The sequence below is a fragment of the Gopherus evgoodei genome, chromosome 1 (assembly GCF_007399415.2).
Source record: "Gopherus evgoodei ecotype Sinaloan lineage chromosome 1, rGopEvg1_v1.p, whole genome shotgun sequence".
Lineage (NCBI taxonomy): Eukaryota > Metazoa > Chordata > Testudines > Testudinidae > Gopherus > Gopherus evgoodei.
This window is the reverse complement of record NC_044322.1, coordinates 322,366,445-322,393,551: the sequence shown is the minus strand read 5'-3', so window position 1 is coordinate 322,393,551 and position 27,107 is coordinate 322,366,445. Positions and strand designations below refer to the sequence as shown.

Here is a 27,107-nt window from a genome sequence, read left to right as displayed (position 1 = left end):
CCTGGCCATTCCCCTGTGCTACTTGTTGGCAAAGGAGGTGGCAAGGGAGGCCCTAGGTGTATCTCTTTGTACCAAAGAATCACTGGGCCCGTTGTTTCTGTAGTGGTATACATTTGTGTACACCTTGCATATAGGTTTGTTGCACACATGTAGGCTGTTCCTTGAATCCGAACAGGAAAATGGGCTCCATGAATAATAAGTTACTGAAAAACCAAGTTGTCCCATTCAAGCATGCAGATCTTTTATTTAAATATTCCTCTGCTGTCTATTCATTCAGCATAACACATGTATTATGCTGTCTTCTGAAATACGTTAAATGAATTTCAAACAAAATTGTCAAAAACAACAACCTTGGTTTCTTTGTATGGTACACAGAAATAATTACATTTCATTTACAGCACAGATGCATTTTACAGTCATCAACAGTCATTCACTACCAAAACAGCATTTAAATCACCTAGAACACCAAAAGAATGTTTATTTTCCAAATTGAAAATAAATTAATCATTTTGCATAAGTGATATGTGGAAATAGGAGACAAGAATGGCATTCTGAAAAATCTTGCCAAATTATTTCTTAACCTGTACTTTAAAAAAGAAGATAAAACTTGTAATCGGGGATGTAACCGCTATGCAAATATTGCTGTACCATATGAAAAATAAAATTAAGAGGCCAAATTCTTAAACCCTGTGTGATCTCAGTAGAGTCAATGGGATTGCACAAGGCCTAACTCAGTTCAGGGCTTGTCCCAAATGGTTTTCATCAACTGCCATCTTATATTAGTTTCCAGATGTAATTAATTAAGAAGCACCATGTGAGAAAGAAGAAGCTGTAATAGATTGTTAATAACAGGGCAGTTTTCATATCAGTAACTGCTTCAGCAAATGCTAGGAACAAAGCCAGTCTTTTTTTCATGAGTAATTATGAGTAGATGTAGGAAGCAAGTAAAAACTAATGTAGTGAACCCAGCTTTACAACACTGTAAGAGAGAGGAGATCAAAATAATTGATTTCAGTGGAATTACTTCACATGTTCACTGTTAGTCAGTGAAAAATCAGTGTGTTGATTCCTTAAAATAAATTCAGGTTTTGATTCCATTTATATAAACAGTAGAAACTTGCTAATTTGCACAAATGAATGGGAACTGCATAGCAAATTAATCAAGTTTGTGAATAAGTGAACGAACATTAAGAAAACAAGGATCACCCATTGCAAAATATACTCTCTTCTTTTGTCAGCTGTAATTTAGTTTTAATTTATGACAATAGCATAGTAGTGAATATTCCGTAGCATACTTTGTGAAAATAAAATCTCAGCCCTCATTACAGCATCTGTTTTTAAATCTTTGCTTATGGATAAGGTGAGACCAAAAACTAGTTGTGTGGAGCAAAAAGAGTGTAAATTAGCAAGGTTCTACTTTCATAGTGTATTTCCTCTTAATATAAATGTTAAGCTCAGTCCAGGAGTGGTTAGTAATTGGTACCATAAATTATGGAACATACAACATTCAAACTATTAAATAACTATGTTTTTCACTTGTGGTAATGTCTTCTAATGCATAGAGCTTTTTGATTGGCATATATATATATATATATATATATATGTGTGTGTGTGTTTAAATGGAGCCATGCGGTAATTTTTGCTGATACAGTATTTCTGCTATAAACACCTACTATTTCATGTGCACAACATTTTCAAGATGACAAACCTCTTCACGTTCTTGTCTTCTAGTAAATAAAACTGCAGTTAGCAGAAATCTTTTGGTAAGAAAATTTAGATTTCCGTAAGACAATGAAGCAAAAAGGCATTTTAAATAGTAAAGTCTTTATGTCCATTTATGGCCCTGATCCTACAGCTAAATTCCCATTGGAGTCAATCATAATTTTGCAGAAAATCTCAAATCTCTAGTTTATCAGTGTTCTTGGGTATTATCTTACAAGATATGAAGCCCCAAATAAATTTTTGGATGCTGGCTTACAGATTACTACAAGGAGAGTTTTAGCAAAATGTCTTTGAATGCTCAGCATAGCCAATATTCTGGATACTGCAGAAAAACACAGAGGTTTAGAGCTAAGTGTTAGTTTGTCACAAAACCCCTTTGTTTTAATTTCATTTCAAATGGGATTGACACTGTAACACCACACAAGAAGACTGGTTCAGGAAATACAAAGGTAAGCGTTTGCAGAACAAAAGATTAAGCCACTTCATGAAGAATCTCGGAATCCCAAAGAAGAAAGCAACATTAAATCAGATTAATGTTCTGCATCATGAAAATAGAGATTACAGTGGACGAAAAGGAGTATGAAAGAAAAGTACATTTATGGGACACAGTTTTGATTATATGGTTATTTAAAACTTCTCCACATTAGAGAAAATATTTTCTATTCATGGGGTTCATGGTGTAGGTGAAGTTGTGCAAAATATTTAAACAAATTAATCCTGATTCCTGATACAACAGATATACAATGAATTATTGCAGTTGTAGCAGTACCAAGGAAGCAAGATAAAACAATAATAAATATTGAACTAACTGAACACCTTGAGATTGCTAATGAGTGTTTGAGTAAGAAATACTGCATTTTCCAAAGGTAAGTTATTTGTACAACTACCATGGAACATTAACAATCGGCAGTAAGTGCACAGAAATGCCCCTTTCTACAGTAATATTTTATCATGCCTAATCTGAAAAACAACATAAGTCAACTGAGATCACAGCTCCAAAGAATTTCAGCATGCACTATGGTTGTATTTCTGCCAGTCAGCACAAACATATTTCCTATGAGCATTTTGTTTTCCCCCTTTTTTCCCTTTTCTTTTTTAAACAATAGGGAGTTTGTCAACAAGTTCATAGTTTATCAACAGGAAAAAATGAAGTTATCAAAATGTTTTTCATTGTTGTTTTGCATTCAGTCGGAACATAATGTTCAAACGTGGGGTATTTTTTGTTTGTTTTGTTTGTTTTTTTTTAAAAAGTTCCCATGGTAATAAGAAGCATCAATGGGGGACATTTCATTGTGCTCATATAGTAAGTCAAAATGGTCACAGAAGATTGCGCTGTATAACCGTTCAAACGCTGTGTAGAAACTCTGTTTGGTTGCCTGCTTCACGCGCTACAACACTGAAACCCAAAATGTTTTAATTCTTCTGACCCCTTCAATCTGTGGCTGCGGTAACACTGACCAAGGGGGTATTGTCTTTTCCAGCTCTCTCCTTCTCCAGAACTCTTCTCATTGCTAGAGCTCAGTTAGCAAGTGGTCTTTATTCTAATTGTTTTATAAAGCAGATACTCTGACAATATTTCCTCCTGAATATGGGGGAGATTCTGGCCTATTATCCCCTTCGGGTGTGGTCACTGAGGGTGTTGGGATGCTGATTATTGCTGTTGTGATGTAAGGCTGCTCACAGTTTAGTTTAACACACTCTTCCATTTTGGCATTTAAACTGGATCGGCTAAAGGAGAAAAAAATATTAATGATGTAAATGTTTACATTGTTATAAACTTCTCTGCTTATTCAATTCCATTATCCCAGCCAACTAGCTTAAAGTCTGTTTTGTTATCAGGTAGGAGAAACACAGATACACTGCAAACACGGCCTCTGCTCCTTTGGTCATTGGACATGCAGCATGTAGCTGAGGAAGAAAGATATGTGACTCCTATTAAAATACTTAGCTCTCTTGGTGTTTTTCACAGAAACACAGGACTGAAAGGGACTTCCTGAGTCATCGAGTCCAGTCCGAGGCTATCACAGACATCCCCATCATATAAACCTGTTCATAAATTTATCTCCACACGTACAATTATCCAGACACTTTTTTTGGTTATTGTAGGTCCATTGTATTATTTTCTTATTTGCGGTTTTGCCAACACTAGGTTGTTCAGTCAGACACAACAAACCAGGAATTGATCTTAACAAGCATGAGGTTATGAGTTTTAGCTCACCTTTTTGTGGGTGCATTTCAGGAAAATCTTGAAATGTACAAAAGGAGGCGAGAGATGGGCTGAGTAGATTACAGGATGAATAAAGATTAAACTGCTGAGGAACTCTTGTCTTCTAAAATTTACCCAAACTCCTAGTCTTCCACAACAGTCTGTGACAGAGAGGAGGAGTCCTGGCTGCAGAGAATCCAGGGCTGAAGGTGGCAGTAGGACACGATCATAGATCAGTGTGAAGGACAAAATCTTAACCCTCATTACAGGGTGGTTTTGTGGAGCAGTGTTTAAATGGAATGTAAGCCTAGGAAAGTGAAAGGAAGACCTGCACCCTAGTTTTAGGGATGTAGGACACTTTGGACAGGACATTAAGAGGGCCAGCACCCAAAGAAGCAAAACAAAGCTGACCTGAACCCTGGTTACAAGACGGTCATTCTTTCCTTACACAAATTCTACCCCTTTAAACAAGGGTGGGAGCAGGGCTGGCCTTACCATGAAGCGAACTGAGGCGGCTGCCCCAGGTGCTGGACTGTGGGGGGGACTACTAGGACCTAGAGTGTAGAAAATTCTGTTTGCTGCTGGTGCATATGTATTCTCTCTGCTCTAGATGCACAGAGATGGTGGAGTGCTGTGCTGGAGGAAGGAGAGCACACGAGACATAACAGGCAGGCAGGAGAAAAAGTGAGAGAGATTAAAAGAAAGCAGCAGGAGCTGCAGGGAGAGAGAGGAGGAGGAGCCTCTTATGTACTTCTCTAGCACCCCCACGAGCCTGGACTGATTAACATCAGCTTCTCAGGGAGCTTCCTGTTTCCTGCTGCTTCCCTGAACCCACTTGAGGAGAACATAGAGTCAGCTGAAGTAGTAGGAGCCAGTCAGGCCCTTAAGACACTGATATCTTCCCTCACTCAGACCCTGCTAGCCTGCTTATTTGTCCCCTTCAACTGAGTGTTGAGAGTCACTATAACTGGCACAGAACAGCAGTCATGAGTGAAAGAAGAAAATGCCCCCCTGGGGCAGCATTCAGAAAAAGAAAGCAAGCAAAGGAAGCTTTTCTATCTAAGCAGGAAGGAGCTCTCCTGAGATACATAGACAGAAATGTTCACGGTGAGTGCTCCGGCCGCAGTGAGGATGTGAGTGGTGAGGAGATGCCTGATCTTCCAGTTAGAGTGCAGGTGACCTGGAAGCTACTGCAGCATCCATATCTCCATCTCAAATGGATGTAACCACATACATTGCTGAAGAAAAATGTAGATCAGAGAAGAGTGTGGTGGAGGCACAAGAAACAGCTGCTGCTGTTTGATCCAGGACTGTGGACACACTTGAGCAGTAGCCTGAGGGACTTCCTTGTATGGCATGGGCCACAGCAAGTGAAAAACTTCATGTTCCCTACAGAAAATGAAAACAGAAGTTTCCATCCAAAACATTACTGGCATGAAATCCCCAATGGTGGCAAAGTGGAGAGGCCATGGCTTATGTACTCAAAAACCCAGCATGCTGCATACTCTCTTTGTTGCAAACTCTTCCAGTCTAATGTTCCAGCCACATTGGGTCCTACAGGAACAAAGGACTGGAAAAATCTGGCTAGAAATCTAGCATGCCATGAGAAGGCAACAAATCACCAGAGAGCATTCCATAGGTGGAAAGAGCTTGAGATGGGACTAAGGTTAAAGGCCACCATAGATGATCAGCATCAAAAGAAATTGCATCAGAGTGTCTTTACTGGCAAAATTTTCTGAAAAGGCTCATTGCCATTGTGAGAATGCTTGCGACCCAAAACCTAGCACTGTGTGGCACTTCAGATCAGCTGTATGTGCCAAACAATGGAAACTTCCTTAAAATTGTGGAGCTGATGGCTGAGTTTGATGCTGTACTCCAGCAGCATCTAAGAAGCGTCACCACCCAAGAAATATACACACACCTTGGAAAAACAATTCTAAATCAGATCATACAGTTACTGGCAACAAAAGTCAAACAGAAGATTGTGGCAGATCTGAAGTCAGCAAGATATTACTCTCTTATTCTGGACTGCACACCTGACATAAGCCATATGGAACAAATAACTTTAATGGTGTGTTTTGTAACAAAAACAGAACCTAGTGAAAATGTCCCTGCAATGGTCACTATCAGCATTTTCTAGAATTTATTGACAAACATTAAGAAAAGGTGTGTTGTGAGCAAGACAAGAAAAGTCATTCTTCCGCTCTACTCTGCGCTGGTCAGGCCTCAGCTGGAGTATTGTGTCCTGTTCTGGGCACTGCATTTCAAGAAAGATGTGGAGAAATTGGAGAGGGTCCAGAGAAGAGCAACAAGAATGATTAAAAGTCTAGAGAACATGACCTATGAAGGAAGGCTGAAAGAATTGGGTTTGTTTAGTTTGGAAAAGAGAAGACTGAGAGGGGACATGATAGCAGTTAAAAGGATGTCATAAGGAGGTGGGAGAAAACATGTTCATCTTAGCCTCTAAGGATAGAACAAGAAGCAATGGGCTTAAACTGCAGCAAGAGAGGTTTAGGTTGGACATTAGGAAAAAGTTCCTAACTGTCAGGGTGGTTAAACATTGGAATAAACTGCCTAGGGAGGTTGTGGAATCTCCATCTCTGGAGATAGACATTTATCTAACCTACTCTTAACTATCAGGGATGGTCTAGACAGTATTTGGTCCTGCCATGAGGGCAGGGGACTGGACTCGATGACCTCTCAAGGTCCCTTCCAGTCCTAGAGTCTATGAATCTATGAAAACAGCTGGTATGACAAATGTGCTTCTTAAAAAACTGAAAGGTACGGGAATTGTGATAGCTGACATGAGAGGTCAGGGCTACGACAAAGATGCCGACATGAGAGGAAAGAACATAGGAGTGCAGACAGAGACCCGAGAGCTAAACCCTCGAGCTTTTTTTGTCCCATGCAGTTCATTGAACTTGATGGTCAGTGATGCAGCATCAGCTTCTAGTGAGGCTGCTGAATTTTTGAATGTAATTCAAAGCATCTATGTATTTTTCTCTGCATCAACTCATCAATGGCAAATTTTGAAGCAACATCTGGGAACATCCTCTCTGACACTTAAACCACTGAGTGCCACATGATGGGAAAGTCGAGTGGAGGCGATAAACCCTATCAAACACCAAATTGGGAAGATAGATGATGCCGTAGTTGCCATTATGGAGGATAATGCTATGACAGGAACTGTCCACGGGAGAACAGTGACAGAGGGAAATGGAATCACCAGAAACGTACATAATTTCAAATTTCTATGTGGCTTAGTGTTGTGACATGACACACTGTTTGAAATAAATGTTGTAAGCAAGAGACTCCAAGGTGTTGACCTTGATATATCTGGAGCAATGGAATAACTGGACAAAGCAAAGTCATGCCTATAGTTTGACCAGCCAGATGAGGGATTTCAAAATGTTCTGAAGAATGCACAGAAGTTGGCAGAGGAACTTCACACTGAAGCTATTTTCCCACCCATTCAAGAATACAAAAGTCACCGAAGAAGACATTTGGATTACAAGGCACAGGATAATCCCATAAGAGACCCCAAACAACAATTCAAAGTTGAATTCTTTAACCAGGTGCTAGATTGTGCAATACAGTCAGTTGAGGAACGCTTCATGCAGCTCAGGGAACACAGCAGTATATTTGGGATGTTGTATGATATTCCAAAACTCCTCACTATACCTGAAGAAGACCTATACCAGCAATGCAGGGAACAAGAGACAGTGTTGACACAAGATGACATGTGATATCGTTGCGAGTGATTTAGGTGATGAACTGAAAGCCGTTTCAAGATACATTTCAGCAGGATCACCTCCAAAGGCTGTTCTGGAATATATGTACACAAATAAGATGACCACACTCTTTCCAAGTGTTTTTGTTGCTCTGCGCATACAACTCTACCCCGATATAATGCAGTCCTTGGGAGACAAAAAATCTCACTGTGTCATAGGTGAGACCACGTTATATCAAACTTGCTTTGCGCCCCCCCCCGGTTCCTTGTTCCCTGACCGCCCCCTCCAGAGACCTCTGTCCCTAATCACCCCCAGGACCCCACCCCCTACCCAACCCCCCTGTTCCCTGACTGCTCCAACCCCTATCTACCCCCTGCCCCGACAGGCACTCAACATCAGCGTCGGGAAGCGGAGCAGCCCGGCCCCAGTCCGGTCCACTCTGCCACCTCCCAGCCGTGGCGCCCCGTTTCCCACCGCAGGGGAGTGCGGGGAGGTTGGGGAAAGGACACCCCCCGTACTCACCTGTGGCAGGAAGCGGAGTGCTGCAGCTGGGAGCTGGCGGAGTGGACTGGGCTGGGACCGGGCTGCTCTGCTTCCGTTGCTGGTGACTGTAGGGGGGATCCCTTCCCCCAAGCCTTCTCCCCCGAGCGACATGGCTGGGGCCGGGGTGAGGGAAGCAGAGCGGCCTGCTCCTGGCCCCCCGCTAATCCTCGGGCCACTCTGGGACTGCGGGGCCCCCAAAAGTGCCCTCCCACAGCTCCTGCCCCCCAGACCCTGGGGGGAGCCCCTGACTGCCCCCGACACCCTCTGCCCCTTATCGAACCCCTCAGTCCCGGCAAGTCAGTAACAGAGCAGAAATCACAGTCCCTTGCTTTTTGCTCCAGACTTTGTGGGCTACTGAACTACTATCTGTATAACACATGAGCAGTGACTCACAGTATTTTGTATTCACAATTATCAGTTTAGACATGCACCTGGGGGTGGATTCACGTGCACACTGAGCTGCTGGGTGGACTGTATATTTGTTCTTGGGGGTGGTTCCCAAGCAGTAAGAGAAACAGTTAAAATCTAAATTCATTGGATTGTGAGATTTACTTCTATATGTACCTGTGTATTGTTGATTTTAATTCTTCTGTCTTTGTGCTGTGAGGGAAGGGTGTGCTGGAACAGCACCCAGCAGAAGACAAGTCAGAGCCAGACAGAATTATTTGTGAAATACCTGGACTGTGGATGCTGGTTCCACATATGGTTGCCAATCCACCAGGAATTAAAGATTAAGCTTTAATTAAATATTAAGTCATGTGATTAAACCTCCAGGAATATGTCTCCCTCCAGTACCCTTGAGTAATGGCAGAAAAAGTTATCTCAGCTGCAAGTCAAGGAGCTTCTGGGCTGCTCATGGCAGTGAATTTCTTACTTGCCAGCTATTCAGAATTTCACTTAAGATCAATCGCTATAGCAACTTGTGCTGAAAGTGATGTTTTTTAAATGAAGGTATATTTCAGTTCAACAGATAAACACTTTTAAGTCTAGCATGACTTTACTGGTGTTTTCAAAGGCTGTATTCATACACATAAATATCAGCACCAGGTACTTTATATGTGAGGGTGCAGAGAAGATAAGGAAATGCTTGCTCCTTAGCCTCTGGAGCTACATATTTTCAAATTTTTCCAATAACTTCCCTAGCTAGAGATTATAAAACTAGAGAACTGGACTGGGACTCAGGAGATCTCATTTTAAGTCTCAGCTTTGTCAAAGACTTTCTATTTGAACTTCATGATGTCACAATCTTCTTGTGTCTCTGTACCTCAACTAAGAATAGGAATAATAATACTCTTCCCTTTTTCAGTCTTGTATAATTGAATTGTACACTCTTCCAGGTAGAGACAGTCTCTTATCATGTGTTTGTACAAGATCTGGAACACCTGGGTCCCAATTTCAGCTGGGGTCTCTAGGTGCTATTGCAATACAAATAATAAATATTACAATATTTTTTCTGTGGTTTGCATAAGCATTTGCTAAACAAGGACTAAATCCCAATGGCAGCTGGAGGTGCAAAGCCTCTCAGGCTCTGGGCCCATATTATTTACCTTGATCTGCCATTTCAAGATTTCTGTGGCTTAAGAACCCCTACCCCAATAAGACTCAAGAAAAGAAGTGCTCGTTTGAATGGGCAGCCACTTACACATTAATACTAAGGAATGCGGCTTACTTATTTTGAATTTGCATCAGATAACACCTTCCCACTTCCCAGGTATAGATTGTATAGACTACAATCTATACCTCTTCCTTACTGAGCAAAGGTTTAGCATAGCATTGCATCTCAGATTGCTGTTTAAAATAAATACCTGTTAGATAGAGATGTTCGCTCCACACATCTGATCTGAATGGTACTAAGTTCTTGTATGCTGCCTGGGCGGCTGCCAGTTATATTAGTGTTTGGAATGCGGAAAGTCTTTTTATGTCGTCGTGAGCAACAAGTGCTGGTAACGCCTTGTTGGGAAGAGAGAGAGGGGCTGTCGCTTGAGGATCGATTGACTGTGGATACCTCCATGCAGCTGTCTTCATAGACATGTTCATCCACAAACTCATGATTCTGGTCCAGAGCAATCAAAAACATGGTAAAAGCACACACACAAAAAGATAGGATTATAACTGAAAACATTCATGATGCTGATTGTCAAAATCCACTGTGTTAGGGCTTGCTTAATTTTACACAACCAGAGTCTGGGAAAATGACAAGGATTGCAATTTTCAACCCATATCAGGATGGGTTGAATATACTAAAAGTGTCACTACAGAGTCAAAATTACCAAACCATTAACTTCAGTTTTCAAAAAGTTAATGCAATTTTTTTTGTAGGATGGCAAACCATTACTCAGATATTCTTATTAGGAGCTATAGTGTAATCTATAAAAAAACATTGAAACATTTTCCAGACTTTTTCAATTCTGTTTATATAAATGCTCTAAATGGGAGTAACAACATCCATGATTATGTTTAAATATAGTAAAATAATACTGACTTTAATTTTTGACTCAGTTTGTAAAATGTCATCTTAAAATAAAGGTGTGAAACCATGACTTGAAACAATACATTGCACGATCCAGGAATAAGTCTGTATTTATCAAAAAGTAAAATGCAACCTCAACTATAGTGTCCATTGGAAAGAAGCTAAAATAAATACGAACCATTCCCTACAGAGGTTACTATTGCTAGTTATAATAACTTAATATATCTAAATTAGTTCATAAAACAAATATTCAGTGAAATAGTATTTATTCACGGGATCTTTGCTTAATTCCAACATAGACAGAAATCCTATAGGCACATCATAGTGAGTGACCTATGGAAATTCCAAGTACAGTAATAGCCATTGTACTTTGACTCTTCGTATGTGATTATGAATCATAGAATATCAGGGCTGGAAGGGACCTCAGGAGGTCATCTAGTCCAACCCACTGCTCAAAGCAGGACCAATCCCCAGCCGTTTTTTTCCCCAGTTCTGTAAATGGGCCCCTCAAGGATTGAACTCACAACCCTGGGTTTAGCAGGCCAGTGCTCAAACCACTGAGCTTTGACTCACAAGAGTGCAACTGCCTCAGTTTCTCTGCACACCAAAAAGGGTAAACTGGTGGCGTGGTTTTACATTGTAAGAATATATGCAGTAGTATTAAGGTAGAATCCCAAGACGAAATGGACAACAGGATGCTGATGCTATTAATCTCATTATTTTGGACTGTTTGAGACAACGTCTGTTTCCACATTCCCAACTGCGGATGCTTTGACACTGAGTTGGGAGACACTGGTTTACACTCCACATAATCCCATTTACTTCAATTGGGTTGGTTCTCTGCATTTTCATTTACCAGGGGCTAGCCTACACTGGAATCGCTCTAGTGACATAGTTGTACCAATGTAGCTGTGCTGCTGTAGCACTGCTAGGGTAGATATGCCATGCCGATGGGAGAGAGCTCTTCCATCGCCATAATCACTCCACCTCCCCGAGCAGTGGTAGCTATGCTGTCAGGAGAGCATCTCCCACTGACAAAGCACTGTCCATACCGGTGCTTAGGTCGATGTAATTGATGTCACTCGGGAGGGAGCCTTTTCCACACCCCAAGCAACTTAAGTTATACCAAAGTAAGTGCTAGGGTGTACAAGCCCCACGATAAGGAAAACTATTTCCTTCCCTAAAGAAGGATCTACTAACATGGAATGTCATTCAGCTGCCAATAGGTACTCTGTGAATACATTCATGTTGTCCAAAAGAAACATAGCATAAGTAGAAGAAAGTAAGTACGCATTCATCAGCAAAGTGAGCACCAGCACAGTAATTTCCTAAGGCAGCTGAATGTTTGGTACAACTGGAAATAATTTGTTCAGTATGCCATTGCCGTCTGCTCTCCCTCATACCCTCCTTGACCCATATAACAGTCAGGTGTCATCTTGTGTGGAAGGAAATGGTGTAGAAGAAAATGATTTCAAGTGACACAAGAAGAAAGAACTGCTTGTGTATCTTCCTTGAAAATTGACTTTACCCAGTTAATGTTCATAAACAAGACTTCAAATGCAATTAGAGTCTGGATATGGGATACAGAGAGAGAAATTACTTAATAACTGTCTTCAGGTTACAGGGGCTTCCAGTATGTTTGCCAAGATCCCTGGTAGTTTTCCAATAGAAAACATTTTGTGCTTCCTAAAGCTATTATGGAGCTATCAAACAATTCAATTAGCCTAGTCTATTAAAGAGTGATGCTGAGTGAACTTTTAATATAGATTGGAGATATTTTGAAATTATATAATGGCTGAAACAAATATATTGAATTATACATGTCAAGTTTCCAGCATATGGGATATATTAATTTATTGTCATACAATGAACTTTGACATATTGGATTTAAAATATGCATTTAGGAATGCAAGTCTAAAACAATTAAAATGTAAGAAGTCCAGATTTCTTCTGTGAGCTGTAAATTAACTGTTGTATATTAGCTGAAAAGATATCCTATAAAATTCCTCTCTGAATACAAGTGTTGCCATTACAAAAGTAATTTCAAAGAAGAAAGCTACAGGCCATAACCTGCCAGCCACTGCACTTTTCAGAGAAGATGAAAAGAGATGAAAGGCTCAGCGGCCTAAAAATGTTGGAAAGAAGGTAGAGGAGCCAAAGTTGCTTCTGTTGGATGCTGAGGAAGTCCTTCTGCATAAAGCCCCTTGTGACTAGTGTCCACTGTCTTCAAAGAAGGAAGGGAGGCTTAGAAGGTGTGTGGTAGTTTTATCTCCACCCTGAATAAACAAACACTCCTCACAGCATTAGATGAATATTCCCAAACTTGCATTTTCTCACTTAACTTTTGGGAAGGCATGAGCTGGCCATCTGACTTTATCAATTGATCAGTTACAAATAGAATATATACACTTGCTCCTAAGCTATTACTGCCTGTGTTGTGGGTGTGCACATATCTGGGAGGTAGGACTCAACAGCCAAGAAAATTGTTGTATGCAGTATTATTGTAGCCATGTTGGTCCCAGGATATTAGTGAGAGAAGGTTGGTAATTGGACCCACTTCTGTTGGTGAGATAAGCTTTCAAATTTACACAGAGCTCTTCTTTGGGTCTGGGGGGAAAAACTCAGTGTCACTGCTAAATAGAAGTTTTGAACAGATTGTTTAGTATATCTTTTCAAACCTTGTATTTGACAAACCTTGACATCGAGTTAGTTTCCCAGATCTGAAGCAAAGCTTTGTGTAAGCTCAAAAGCTTGTCTGTCTCACCAACAGAAGTTGGTCCAATAAAAGATATTACCTCACCCACCTTGTCTCTCAAGAAAATTGTTGACAAGCAAATAAGTGGCATGTATATTCCGTAAAATAAGACCAGGCTTTTCCTATAAATTTTTTGAAGAGCCACTGTTAAAAAGAAAAAAAAAGATCAAGTGTTCCTTCATTAATAACTTGGGGAGATGGAAAAGCTTTCGGGCCTGATTCAAGTCTCATCCAAGTGAATGGGAGTCTTTTTTATTCAGTTTTCTGAGAGTTGGACCAGGCCTGTTGCTAAGGCGAAAGTTTGCGAATTCATTTGCAAAGTTCAAGTGGAAAGCAATGTCCAAAGCAGATATCTATGACTGAGGGCAAGTCTACACTACAGCACTACGTTGGTGTAGCTGCACTGATGACGCTATGCTACTGTAGCCCCTCAGGTGAATACATGCCATGCCGATGGGAGAGTGCTTTCCCGTCAGCATAATTACTACACCTTGGTGAGAAGCGTACACTATGTTGGCAGGAGAATCTCCTGCCAACATAGCGCTAGTGTGAACAGCGTGAAACTTGCATCACTTGGGGGAGAGGAGGCTTTTTCACACCCCATAAGGATATAAGTTAGATTGACTTAGGCTGTAGTGTAGACATGCCCATAGTTCTACTATGGTATGCCTCAAAAGTGTTCCAAAAGGATAAAACTGTAGTAGGGGAGAGAGGTTGTCAGGAGAGTCCTTTGTAATATACATTTAAAGCCAGACAGTTTGTGCTATACTTTAAATCAGAAATGAATATGAAAAAAAGACAGCATGTAAAAAGCATAAGCACCTGAAAGATGACACATAAGTAACTAAATGACAAACAACAACTGGACCACATTAATTACAAGGCAATTGAATAAACAGGCTGTGAAAATAAAAAATACGAAGTTATACACGTACATAAGTTGTATTTTAATTTAATAACGTATGTAATGGAGAAATTGTTATTATGCTCTCATTTGAACAGGAGCAATAAAAAAAGGCTTCTGCATATACTTTCTGTTTTGAATACAGTAGATGCAGTGCATAAAAGTCCAACGTTAAACAATAAAACTAAGACAAAACATCAAAACTTTGTGCTATATGTGCATACCTCATAGAGAAGTTATACAATGACTAGAAAATGCCACTTGGCAATTTTTCATCTTGAAACTCAGCCACATATGTTGTAACATATTACATTTTTGGGAGGAAAATGGACCCCAAAAATTTTTTGGAAACCTTTGATTCATGAAAATCAAATGCATGATTCTCTAACCTTGTGATTCCATGAATATGACGAGCATTGAGCAATGTATGAGGGAAATTTAACATAGTTTGCTAGACTTGCAAATGATGAGACATGATGCCTGTGCACATATAGACAACCTCTGATTTTTTTCTGCTGTAATGCACCTTCCTACATTTAGCTTGTAACATGTCAACCACAGAGATGGGTACCGGTCACAAAATTCAGATCCCAGTTCTGATTTCCAGCACCTAAAATTTGAGTGTTTGAATCTGGAATTTGGGCCCATCTCTGGTCAACATGATCTAAATTCTTTGTCAGGAAATGGCAAAGTATTGTACATACTGATGGTCACTACCAGATAATTTGTTAGGTGCATCTACATTTGATAAAATCAGAGCTGAATTTGTAAATTGTACCTTAAATGGTGTTGAACAGCTTATTGATAAGATGGGATCATCCACAACATAAGATAAACCCTACATGGCAATATGGTGACAGGAGAGAAAATACAAGGACAAATATAGATTATTTTACCATTTCCCCAATGTGAAATTATTACATTTACAAAGGTTACACTCAGTGTAATTATTCTTCATGTCCTTAGGTTCCTTAGGAAATAATAAACAGGAAATGATGTAAAAACAATAATGATCAGGATAACAGAAATGCCTTTGTGACATTTCTGACCAGAAATATTTTATCTGTGACTGAGACATATGGCTTGTTAATATTCAAAGTCAATATGGATCATGAGGCTAATACACCTTTAAGATAAACAAGGGCTAGTATCATATCCAACTGTGCTGGACTTCCCTAAGTCCTATGGATAAGGTACCCTTCTGTAGCTGGGTGAACCTGAGATCGAGTGAGACTCCAACCCACAACCTTCAGGATTGCAGTCAATCGGCTTAACCACTTGGTGTCCACACCTCATTCTTATTAATATTACTGAAGTGTTATTATGTTTTAATTTAACATTCATGATGGCTGTATAGTTATCCAGATATTAAGCAGTAAACACATGCACACAATTATCTGTTTTTGACTGCTTGGAAGTTTTTAACCAAAGCAGGTGTGCTTTGGTGCTGGTGAATTATATCAGTTATTCCTGTAAGGGGCTGTCAGAGTGGAGGCTACACCAGAGGTGGGAAAACTACAACTCAAGAGCCACATTCAGCTCACAGGACCCTCCTGCTCGGCCCCTGAGCTCCTGGCCAGAGAGGCTAGCCCTCGGCCCCTCCTCTGCTGTTCCCCCACCCCCACAGCCTCAGTTCACTGCGCCGCTGGTGCAATGCTCTGGGCGGCAGGGCTGCAAGCTTTTGCCAGGCAGCGCAGCTGCAGAGCTGCAGCCTGACCTGATCCTCTGTGCTGCACGGTGGCATGGTTGGCTCCAGCTGGGCGGAGTGGCTGCCTGTCCTGGTACTCTGGGCGGCGCGGCTGTAGCACCGCCAGCCACTGGTGCTCCCCGCAGTGCAGTAAGGGGGCAAGGCGCAGGGGAGGTTGGATAGAGGGCAGCGGAGTTTGGGGTGGTGGTCAGGAGGCAGGGGTGTGGATAAAGGTTGGGGGGTCAGAGGGAGAACGGGGGTTGAATGGGTGCACGGGTCCCGGGAGACAGTCAGGATAGAGACGGGGGTTGGATAGGGTGGCAGGGGGCAGTCAGGGGTAGAGGTTCTGGGGAAAGTCAGGGAGAAGGAGTGGTTGGATGGGGCAGAGGTCTGGGGGGCAGTCAGAAATGAGAGGAGGGGTTGATGGGATGGTGCGGGGCAGTCAGGGGCATGGGTCCAGAGGCAGTCAGGGGACAGGGAGGAGTGGATGGGGCAGAGGTCCCGGGGGGCCATCAGGGGACAGGGAACGGAGTGTTGGATGGGGCAGGAGGCCATCAGAGGGTGAAAAGGAGGGGGGTTCGGATAGGGGACGGGGCTGGGCCACTCCTGGCTGTTTGGGGAGACACAGCCTCCCCTAACCGGCCCTCCATACCATTTCGGAAACAGGTGTGGCTCTCAGGCCAAAAAGTTTGCCCGTCCCTGGGCTAAACAATTCTGTAGTGCTGCACCTGCATCTCAGTTCAGAGGATGAAGTTGCAGAATAAGATGGTGAGTACTCTCAACTTTCACTCACTTAAATTGGAGTTCAGTGCTCGCATCACAGGAAATGCTCAGCAACTCATAGGATTGAACCTAAGGACCCAGAACTTCACTCCTTGCCAAGGAGAAAGCTTGAATTGCCTGAATTGGGAATTTTGCATGAGTAAGGACTGGAGGATGGAGTCCCTAGAAACTTTACTGTAGCAACGTATGTAAACATGCAAATCATAAACTAACTCTCTGTATAAATATACATAAATCCAGATCCCCAGCTGGTGCCTATTGGGGTGTCCCATTAAGGTTAATGTCCTGATGTCAGTTGAGGATCTGATCTATGATCTTTAAACGTTACTATGTACATTGCATGAAAATAAACTAGAAAATTTCTAAATCAGCCCAATCTATAAAATAGCTTTTGGTCCTGGGTAAGACTGTAATGTGAGGAATTAGGAGAAATAAGCTACTGCAGAACCAAAATTAGGTTTACAGGAAGACACTGATTCCATTTTCTTACCGTGGTTTTTTCCAGACAGTGAAGCAGGTGGTGGTGCTGTGTTTCAAAGGAAGAGCCAGATTTGCTAAGAAAGTTCTGTTCTTCCTCCTTTTTGGACTGTAAATACATAGAATTCTCTATTATTTTCATTTTTGAACAAAAGTCTCTTAGCCAAATATTTGATGAAAACAGACTCGGGGTGTATACTGCAATATATCTGCAGTGCTTTATCAGGGCAAAACTACATGATATAAAATAAATCAGTTTGCGCATGATGTCTTTTTTGTTTATTAATCAAAATATTTTCTCTGCTTTCCTTGCAACCCTTCTTGAACGTCTCAAACCTCAGCATTTCCACAGAATCATAAAAATGTAGGGCTGGAACGGGCCTCAAGAGGTCATCAAGTCCAGGTCTGGGCTGTGGTAGGAGCAAGTAAACCTAGATTATCCCTGATAGGTGTTTGTCCAATTTGTTCTTAAAAACCTTCAGTGCCAGGGATTCCACAACCATCCTTGGAAGCCTATTCCAGACCTTAACTACCCTTAGAAAGTTTTTCCTATTGTCTAACCTAAATCTCCTTTGGTGCAGATTAAGCCCATTACTTCTGTGTTCTATCTTTAGTGAACGTGGAGTACAATTATTCACTGTCCTCTTTATAATAGCCCTTCACATATTTGAAGACTGTTATCAGGCTCCCCTTCGGTTTTCTATTCTCAAGACTAAACATTTCCAGTTTTTATAACTGTCATAAACAGATAGCTACGGGTTAATGTTCTTTTACCTGTAAAGGGGTAACACCAGTAACCTGAAACACCTGACCAGAGGACCAATCAGGAAACAAGACTTTTTCAAATCTGGGTGGAGGGAAGTTTGTGTCTGAGTTCTTTGTTCTCTGTCTGGTGTCTGGCACTCTCGGCTATGAGAGTGATTTTTTCTGTCTCCTGCCTTTCTAATCTTCTGTTTCCCAGTTGTAAGTACAGAAAGATAAGACAGTGGTTTATATGTGGTTTTTTTTTGTATTTACATGTGTATAGTTGCTGGAGTGTTTTGAATTGTGTTCTTTTTGAATAAGGCTGTTTATTCATATTTCTTTTAAGCAATTGACCCTGTATTTGTCACCTTAATACAGAGAGACCATTTTTATGTATTTTTCTTTCTTTTTATATAAAGCTTTCTTTTTAAGACCTGCTGGAGTTTTTCTTTAGAGGGGGACTCCAGGAAATTGAGTCTGTAGCTCACCAGCGAATTGGTGGGAGGAAGAAGTCAGGGGGAAAATTTACTAAGATTTACTAAGCCTGACTTTGCATACCCTCTGGGTGAAGAGGGAAGTACTTGTGTTTCCAGGACTGGAAATAGGGAGGGTGGAGTCCCTCTGTTTAGATTCATGGAGCTTGCTTCTGTGTATCTCTCCAGGAACCCAGGGAGGGAACACCTGGAAGGGAGAAGGGGGAGGAAAGGGTTTATTCCCCTTTGTTGTAAGACTCAAGGAATTTGGGTCTTGGGGTCCCCAGGGAAGGTTGTTGGGGGGACCAGAGTGCCCCAAAACACTCTAATTTTTTGGGTGGTGGCAGCTTTACCAGGTCCAAGCTGGTAAGCAAGCTTGGAGGTTTTCATGCTAACACCCATATTTTGGATGCTAAGGTCCAAATCTGGGAAATATGTTATGACAATAACCCTTCCCTGAAGCTCAGGCTTGCTAAGCTTTTTGTCATTTTTGTTGCTCTTCTCTAGACTATCTTCAATTTATCCACACCATTGCTAAAGTGTGGTGCCCAGAACTGGGTGGCCTTTTGTGTATAGTTAGAACAATGCAACTTACAGATGTAATCATCATGTGAAGGTGCTGATTGTAAAATCAGCACACACTTAAATGGTCATAAATCTAACTGATGGTAAAAGATTTTCCCCTGTGTAAGGGCCTGTTTTAAAAAAGAAATTGCACATAATTGTCTTATTTCCTCTTGAGATTCTTTAATAATGCTGAAGAATTTGTGGTATTACCCTTTATACAAAAAAATCATGTCACTGACTAATCCCGAACCACTGAGTTCAGAAAGTGTACAGCAGATGTTACAGACACAGAATGAAGAATTATGTAGAAAACGTTTCCTGATTTATTAAATGCTTTTATCATTATTCATTAGAGGGCACTAACTAAATTGGGATGAAAATGGGACTATATCAAATGTCAAAATTAGAGATGGGCATAAAACGTCCTCTAGGTCCCAACACTCCAAACTTTGGGATGTATAAAATCCAGATTTATATTTAGTTGCTTGAGCACATTTGTAATTAAAATGTTATTTCTCAGACCATAAAGATCAGATCTAGATCAACATTTTTCCAAAATTTGAGGGTGCCCAGATGCAAGGTCTTGGTTTGGCTCAGAGAGACTTTTTATTTGAACCAAACGTGTTTAAGTTTGGGATGTATTTGAATCCAGAGTTTGTGAACCATCCTATCCTTTGTTACTTTATATAATGTCATCCAGTTCTGTAACTTGCTTAAACAATAATAGTTCAATTTGTCCTTCTTTAACCTACTTCTACTGAGAGTATTACTTATAGAGTCAGATTGACTAATCCTGATGATAAATAGAATAAATGGCAGCTGTGTTATTATTAAGTAGCTATTCTGGAGCTGGATTACATAAATATATTACCTGGTGAAGCTGGTTACTCAGTAAGCCATTTCGTTTGCTCTGCATGTAAGCATTAGCAGTCCCACTCTTTGCTGCTCGAATTCTAGCAAGTCTGGCTTTCTGTGCAAAGGAGACAAAAAGAAATGGTGGCACTTCTACTTGTATCCATTAGTCTGTTTATAGAAAGCAGCTAATTGGAATACGCTGTTTATGAATACCAATGTCATAATCGCTAAAGTGATGGTCATTCAGGCAACAAATCAAAAGAGTGTTTTCCTGGTTAAACTGCAAATTAGCTAGCAGCTTTTGTTTCTTTCCATGAATCAGCCAATTGGAACAATGATTTGGATAAATGATTATAGATATTCTCATAATATTAGGCAAATTATATTTTCCTTTTTCTGTAGTAGTGATCATGTCACTTCTATATCTGTCTTGAAGGTCAGGAATGTTGCTTCCATCTCGACTTATGTCATTTCTAATCCTTCAGTTAAAAGTTCCTCAAAAGAAGGGTCAATGGTCCAAGAGAACATAACATTTCAACTGCTATGAGCCACGAAGAACCTCCATAGTTCCTCAGAGCATTCTAATTTTCTAATATGAGAAACAGACTCATAGATTCTAGGACTGGAAGGGACCTCTAGAGGTCATCGAGTCCAGTCCCCTGCCCTCATGGCAGGACCAAATACTGTCTAGACCATCCCTGATAGACATTTATCTAACCTACTCTTAAATATCTCCAGAGATGGAGATTCCACAACCTCCCTAGGCAATTTATTCCAGTGTTTAACCACCCAGACAGTTAGGAACTTTTTCCTAATGTCCAACCTAAACCTCTCTTGCTGCAGTTTAAGCCCATTGCTTCTTATTCTATCCTTAGAGGCTAAAGTGAACAAGTTTTCTCCCTCCTCCTGATGACACTCTTTTAGATACCTGAAAATTGCTATCATGTCCCCTCTCAGTCTTCTCTTTTCCAAACTAAACAAACCCAATTCTTTCAGCCTTCCTTCATAGGTCATATTCTCAAGACCTTTAATCATTCTTGTTGCTCTTCTCTGGACCCTCTCCAATTTCTCCACATCTTTCTTGAAATGCGGTGCCCAGAACTGGACAATACTCCAGTTGAGGCCTAACCAGCGCAGAGTAGAGTGGAAGAATGACTTCTCGTGTCTTGCTCACAACATACCTGTTAATGCATCCCAGAATCATGTTTGATTTTTTTGCAACAGCATCAGGAACATATGTATAACAATGAGAGAGAAAGGCATCAATACACAGAAACGCTAAATTCCTGAGTTCCTGATAGCCCTTTCTAAAGCCTTCTACTTGCTGCAAAGTGTTTGTTACATCTTGTTTATGCCTACCTGTATAATGATACTTAATACGAATCACCACTTGTCCCAGTCTGAGCATTCTCTTGAAATTTTAAACAAATTGTTGAGAGAGGATGGGCCAGATTAACTCTTGTTTATGTAGTGTGGCAAAGCACCTCCTTTACTTCACCAGGCTCAGCAATTCCTTCTCTGGGAGGGCGGAGGGGGGGGCACACCTGGAGTAAATCAGTCCCACTCTGGAGAGCTTTTATTCTTCAGTATTTTCAAGATGAAAAGTAGGCCAAGAAGTTCTCTTCCGCCAAACAAAAAGAGAAGTTCTCTTCAAGAAGTTCTCTTCAGCCAAACAAAAAGAGAATACCTTTCCCTGAGGGGTATTGCCTCATTATGCTGGCCTCTGAGTGCTAGTCCTTACTCAAACAGTCTGTTAGCATGGTTGCTTCCCCTACAGGGAGGAGAGCTGCCTTACACCTAGGAAAAGCCTTTTCTTCCTGACACAGCTTATATTCCATCTCTCCTCATCCCCTCTCACCAAAAGAGGTTTTGAAAGATCCTTAATTGGACTCGTGAGTCTCTTGTTGACCCGAGAGAAGCTGTTTTCAGCTCCTGGGGACAGGGTCTTTACCATTCTAGGGCTGATATGCCTGCCTTCTACCACTAACTAGTGGGTGTGGAGCTGTTGCTGCTGGTCTCAGAGCACCCTCTTTAGCTTTTGTCTGGGCCAGAACCCCCTCCCCGTCCCATCCCTCTCCGCTACCTCACCAGCTGGTTGCTGCTGCTCCTTGGGGAGCCCTGCTGGCCTGCTCCCATCTGTGGGCTGGCCTACTCCCATCTGTGGGCTGGCTGTTTGCTGCTGGTGTTAGGAGGAGGAAGAAGAGTTGCAGTGCTTGGTACATCTGGAGCTACTGCAGGACATTGTAGAGGGTTTTTTTCACAGGACTGACTGACTTTAACATCTTTACTCCTGTGGTGGTTCTTGTTGTTGTTCGGAAGGTCGGGGTGGGAGAGAGATGTGGAGCCTTTCCCCTACTCCATCACCCTTTCTCACCATTTTGACTGCTCTCCACTCCTGGACTTGGCCGCTTGCCTGGCCTTTGTCTACTTGGCTTTTGCAGCATCGAGCAAGGGCTTTTAAACCACAAATGCACATGCCTTTCCCGTCCCCTTGGACTTGCCCTCCCTTTCTCTGCTGCTCTTGGCTGGTGGCCTTCCCCCACCCTTTCTTTGCCCACAGGCCTCTCCCCAGCAGTTTGCCCCCTTTCCCTATGTTGCCTGTCCCACCCACCCCTTGCTGTCTATTTTTGCCTCCCGGCCCAGGTCCCGGTCTCAGTCTCAGGTTCCCCCATTCCAGCCACCAGTGAGAGGGGCTAGACGCCTCTCTGTCATGAAGGCAGGCTGTGCTCACCTTGCTTCAAAAGAAGGGGAACTTCTGCAACCTTCAGAACTGGTGTCCTGTCTTGCTCCACACTAACCAGATCTACCTGGGCCGCACCATCTTTGATCATCTATATCTGGCCTGAGACCTCTTAGAGCTCAAGTGTAGGGATGGTCTGTTGTTCGCCCTCCTGTCTCTGGACCAGGAGAAGGCATTCGACAGAGTGGACCATGGGTATCTCCTGGGCACTTTGTGGGCATTTGGTTTCAGACCCCAGTTTGTGGATTTTCTCCAGGTGCTGTACACCTCCTCAGAGTGTTTGGTTAAGCTCCACTGAACCCTGACCGCACCAGTCAGCTTCAGACGAGGGGTGCCTGTCTGCTGTCAGGCCAGCTGTACACTCTGGCCATCGAGTCCTTTCTCCATCTCCCCCGTAGGAGATTGACAGGGTTGATGTTCTGTGAGCCAGAGTTGTAGCTGATCCTCTCAGCGAATGCCAATGACATGCTTCTCATGATTCAGGTCCTGGGCGACCTGGTATGGGTGGAGGCTTGCCAGGCCATCTTCTCGACAGCCTTCTCCACCCAGGTCAACTGGGTCAAGAGCTCTGACCTGGTGGTTGGGGATGAGTGGCAGGTGAGCACCCTTCCACTAGGGCTTCAGGCCATTCCATGGAGCACGGATCTGCTGCTCTATCTCAGCGTTTACCTTACCACTATGCATCCTTCTCCACCGGAGAACTGGCAAGGTTTGGAGGGCACGGTGTTTGAGCAACTGTGGACGTGGACAGGACTACTCCGGTGCCTTTCCCTGTGGGGGAGGGAAGTGGTGTTCAATCAGCTAGTCCTGTCCATGCTCTGGCACCAGCTCAACACCCTGATCCTGGACCTAGGTTTCCTGGCCTACTTCCAGAAGGTGGTCCTGGAGTTCTTTTGGCCAGGACTGCACGGGGTCTCTGCAGGGGTCTTGAGTCTCCTTCTGGAGGAAGGAGTACAGGGCCTGATCTGCCTTCGCACTCAAATCTATGCCTTCTGCCTCCAGGCCCTGCTGAGACTTCTTTATAGTGCAGGTAGCCTAGTGTGGAGCACGTTGGTGCACGCCTTCCTGCGTTGCTTCCGAGGGCTCCGATATGACCGGCAGCTCTTTTATCTCCATCCGAGAGGTCTTCCGTGAGACCTCTATGAGCTGCTGGTCTTCTACTAGGACCTCCTCTGGACCTGGAAGCTGGTATCAGCAACCAGGTCTGTGGTAGCTGCTGAGGGGGTAGATATCCATGTGGACCCCTGCTACACAATCCCCAACTTGGTGTGCAGGTGGCGGAGTGCCAGAGGATGGTCCTGTCAGGAGTCATCAGAATTGGAGACCGCCCGGACTATGACTGGGGACCCTGGGTGAATCCCCTGTCGCTTGCTCAGCACATGGGGCTCTCCACCTTTTGAACTCTGCAGTGTGTACTTCAGGAGGTGAGGGCAGCTTTATCGCCTGCTTTTCAGGCTTACCTCAAGTGGGTCCTGAAGGAGGGTGCTCCCTGCCCACCCCACACCCCAAGCCTTCCAGATCTGTTCAAAGGGCCCTTTCCCCATGAGCCCCCCCGGCCATTCCACTCACACACTTTTAGCCGGTGGCATGACCTACAGCTGGTTCATTTTTGAACCGCGCCAAAGGCACATATGTACACACTCATGTGCCATCCTCTCCATATCCTCAACCCTCATGTCCCACCCCGACATTAAGTAGTGGGACCTATTGCCATCTCTTGAAAGTGAGAAACCCCGGTGGGTCAGCCTATATTCCACCTTGGTCCCCCGGCCCACCAGGGATATTGATTGGTGGCTCCTGCACAGAGCTGTGAGCACGGGCGTGTGCCTGGCATGGTTCACCTCGTCTCTGATGCCTGTCCCTTTTGCAGCATGAGGGAGACACCGGTGCACGTCTACCTTGAGTGCACCAGGTTGCAGCCCCTTTTCCCATTCCTCCTAGACCTACTGTTGCATTTTTGGCTGCACTTCTCCCTCCACCTTTTCTTATATGCACACCCTATCTATGGCCCCACAAAGTCGCGGGACCTCCTCATCAACCTCCTCCTACTGATGGCCAAAGTGGCCATCTATAACACCAGGGAGAGGATGTTGGCTGAAGGGGTTCTCTGTGACTTGGGGTCCTATTTCCATTCCTCTCTCCGTTCACGTATCTGGGCAGAGTTCCTCTGGGCGATGTCTGCTGGCTCCCTTGACACCTTTGAGGAGCAGTGGGTGCTGTCCAAGGTTTTCTGCTTGGTGTCCCTTTCCGGTTCCCTACTTTTGACCCTTTGCTCATCACACCCTGTCCTTGTTATTTTTTCTGTTCCTCTCCCTGCCCCATAATTATTTGAGTCCCAGGCTCAGTGGATCCAGGCTGGGGGAGGGTCCTTTAGTTGTGTGCAGGCTTGTGCCTGTCCAGCTCCCTAAAACCCAGTAGGACCACTCTCTGGTAGCTGTCCAGAGGAGGTGCTAATCTGTGGGTGGAGGATGATGGATGGAAGATGATTGAGCTTCCTTAAGAAATGTTTGGTAAAATTGTCAGTTTGAACTATTGAGTCACATAGTGTAGACTAAATAGTGGGAAGCTAACAATAGAGAGGATACCTTATGTTTAAAGAGAAGACTCTCAAGATCAATAATACCAAAAGCAGAAGTTGCAGAATAGTCTTCGCTTTGTTGGCTTCCTGGAAAGTGTGGAGTCCTCAGTATGATTCCTGCAGAAATTTTTATGACTGGTTCCCTGTATATCAAAGTGAGACTGACTTTGTCGTCATACTCAATCCACAGATTTCTGATTCCTAAAGCCAAGTGCAGAAGAATGATTTAGCAAACTTGAACTTTGTTAGTAGACTATAAGCTCAAGTGAAGAGTTTAAAGCTACTGCAGTAGAAGAGAGAGTTCGATGCTCTGTTTTGAGGTAATATGACTTTTTCCATTGTCAATAATTACTATGTTGAAGTTTTCAGAAAATAGGGGGATAGTTCTTCTCTAATTCCTATGGCATCACAGAATAAACCCGTTTGTTTACTGTTTCATTCCTGCTAGTATAATATGATCCTGGAATAGCATGCACGGGGAGAGACAACAGGGTCACTGCATTAGCCAAATATCTTCTCCAATCATGATCTGGATCAGTTCTGAGGAATGAAATTATTCTTCTTTTTCTGCCTCATACTTCCAAAGGGAGAGAGAGTCTTCTCAGCAGACAGCCAAGGAATCCGAGAAATAGAGTGGAAAGCAACTATGGAGACAATTCTGCTTGCAGCATGTGACACATGGTTACAGGTATGATGCTGGTAAACCAAGTGCCAGCTCTGGCCAAGGCCGTAGGCATTAGATAAAAACTGAAACTATAGCTGAAAACCAAACCGACTCACCTGTATGTTAGTTCTGTTCAAAAGAGATATTAGTCTTATAAGAAAATATTTAGTGTTTAGACTTTATGAAATGCTTGTAAATTGGTGCATCCATTAATCTTACTTACAATGTCTGTATTCTATGCTACAAAGGTAAAATATATGCTTGTTTTATAACTGTAAAAATCCTGCTCTGAACTTGAGAACTCAGATGGGAAGACTTGCTCTCCCTGCCCATCCGGGAGGACTATCAAAAATTAAGTGGGCCATTGTAGGACAAAAGTTTTATTGATTGCCCCTTTCACCCATGAAGAAGTACATGCAGAAGGCTTCATCCCATCAGTTTGAATGGTGGAAGAGGGAAATAAAAATAGCTAACTTGAAAATTTATCATCTTTGTTGTTTGGATTCTTACAAGGGCTGGCACTGAGAAACAGGAAGCAGAGATCCTCAGGTTAAGCCCTAAAAAGACATTCAGTCCTGACATATTACTACATATCTGTCATGTTCTGAATCACAGACTGCATATAGGATTGCTTTCTTTAACCTGTAAATAACTCTTATTTCTTTTTCCTAGGTAATAAACATTTAGTTAATTATAAGATTGGCTACATGCATTGTCTTTGGTATAAGATCTAAGATACAAATTGATCTAGGGTGAGTGACTGGTCTCTTGGAACTGGACGAATCTGAATATTTTGTGATTTTTGGTGTAAGTGATCATTTATCACTAAGTCCAGCTTGAGTGGGTGGCAAGACAGACTGAAGAGCCCAAGATTGCACAGCAAATCTGTGACAGAGCCAGGAACCAGATATCCTGACTTTCATTCTAATGTTTTAAATTCTAGAAAATGCTTCTCGCAGGGGGACTGATCACAAGCCTACTGAAGTGAACAGAAGTCCATTCATTGCATTTAATGGGCTTTGGATCAGACCCTAAAAGATAACTAGTTCACTGCTCCTGGTGGCTTCAGACCCTCCCCACAACTGACTTAATAAAGGCTTAGGCCAGCCAAAGGATTGTAAGCACTATACATTATGCAATAAATTCTCATGGAGGAGGCTGGATAATTTCATTGTCTAAGTTAAGGTTGCAAAAAACTATCATAATGG

The 27,107-nt window shown here is 42.6% G+C and overlaps 1 protein-coding gene across 3 annotated transcripts in view; it reads right to left on the bottom strand.

The window, feature by feature from the left end:
• Positions 1–225: 225 nt before the first annotated feature.
• The window catches only part of KCND2 (potassium voltage-gated channel subfamily D member 2), a 438,113-nt gene continuing 411,231 nt past the window's right edge, over positions 226–27,107 (bottom strand). For 2 of the 3 annotated variants that reach the window (XM_030549091.1, XM_030549092.1), the window contains exons 4-8: positions 19,934–20,032; positions 17,292–17,387; positions 15,110–15,169; positions 10,008–10,255; positions 226–3,450 (exon numbers count right to left, since the gene is read on the bottom strand). In XM_030549091.1, coding sequence (XP_030404951.1) covers positions 3,273–3,450; positions 10,008–10,255; positions 15,110–15,169; positions 17,292–17,387; positions 19,934–20,032 — 681 coding nt within the window. In that variant the 3' untranslated portion in view covers positions 226–3,272. The remainder of the gene's footprint in view (positions 3,451–10,007; positions 10,256–15,109; positions 15,170–17,291; positions 17,388–19,933; positions 20,033–27,107) is intronic. The other variant, XM_030549093.1, reaches the window with a different exon arrangement.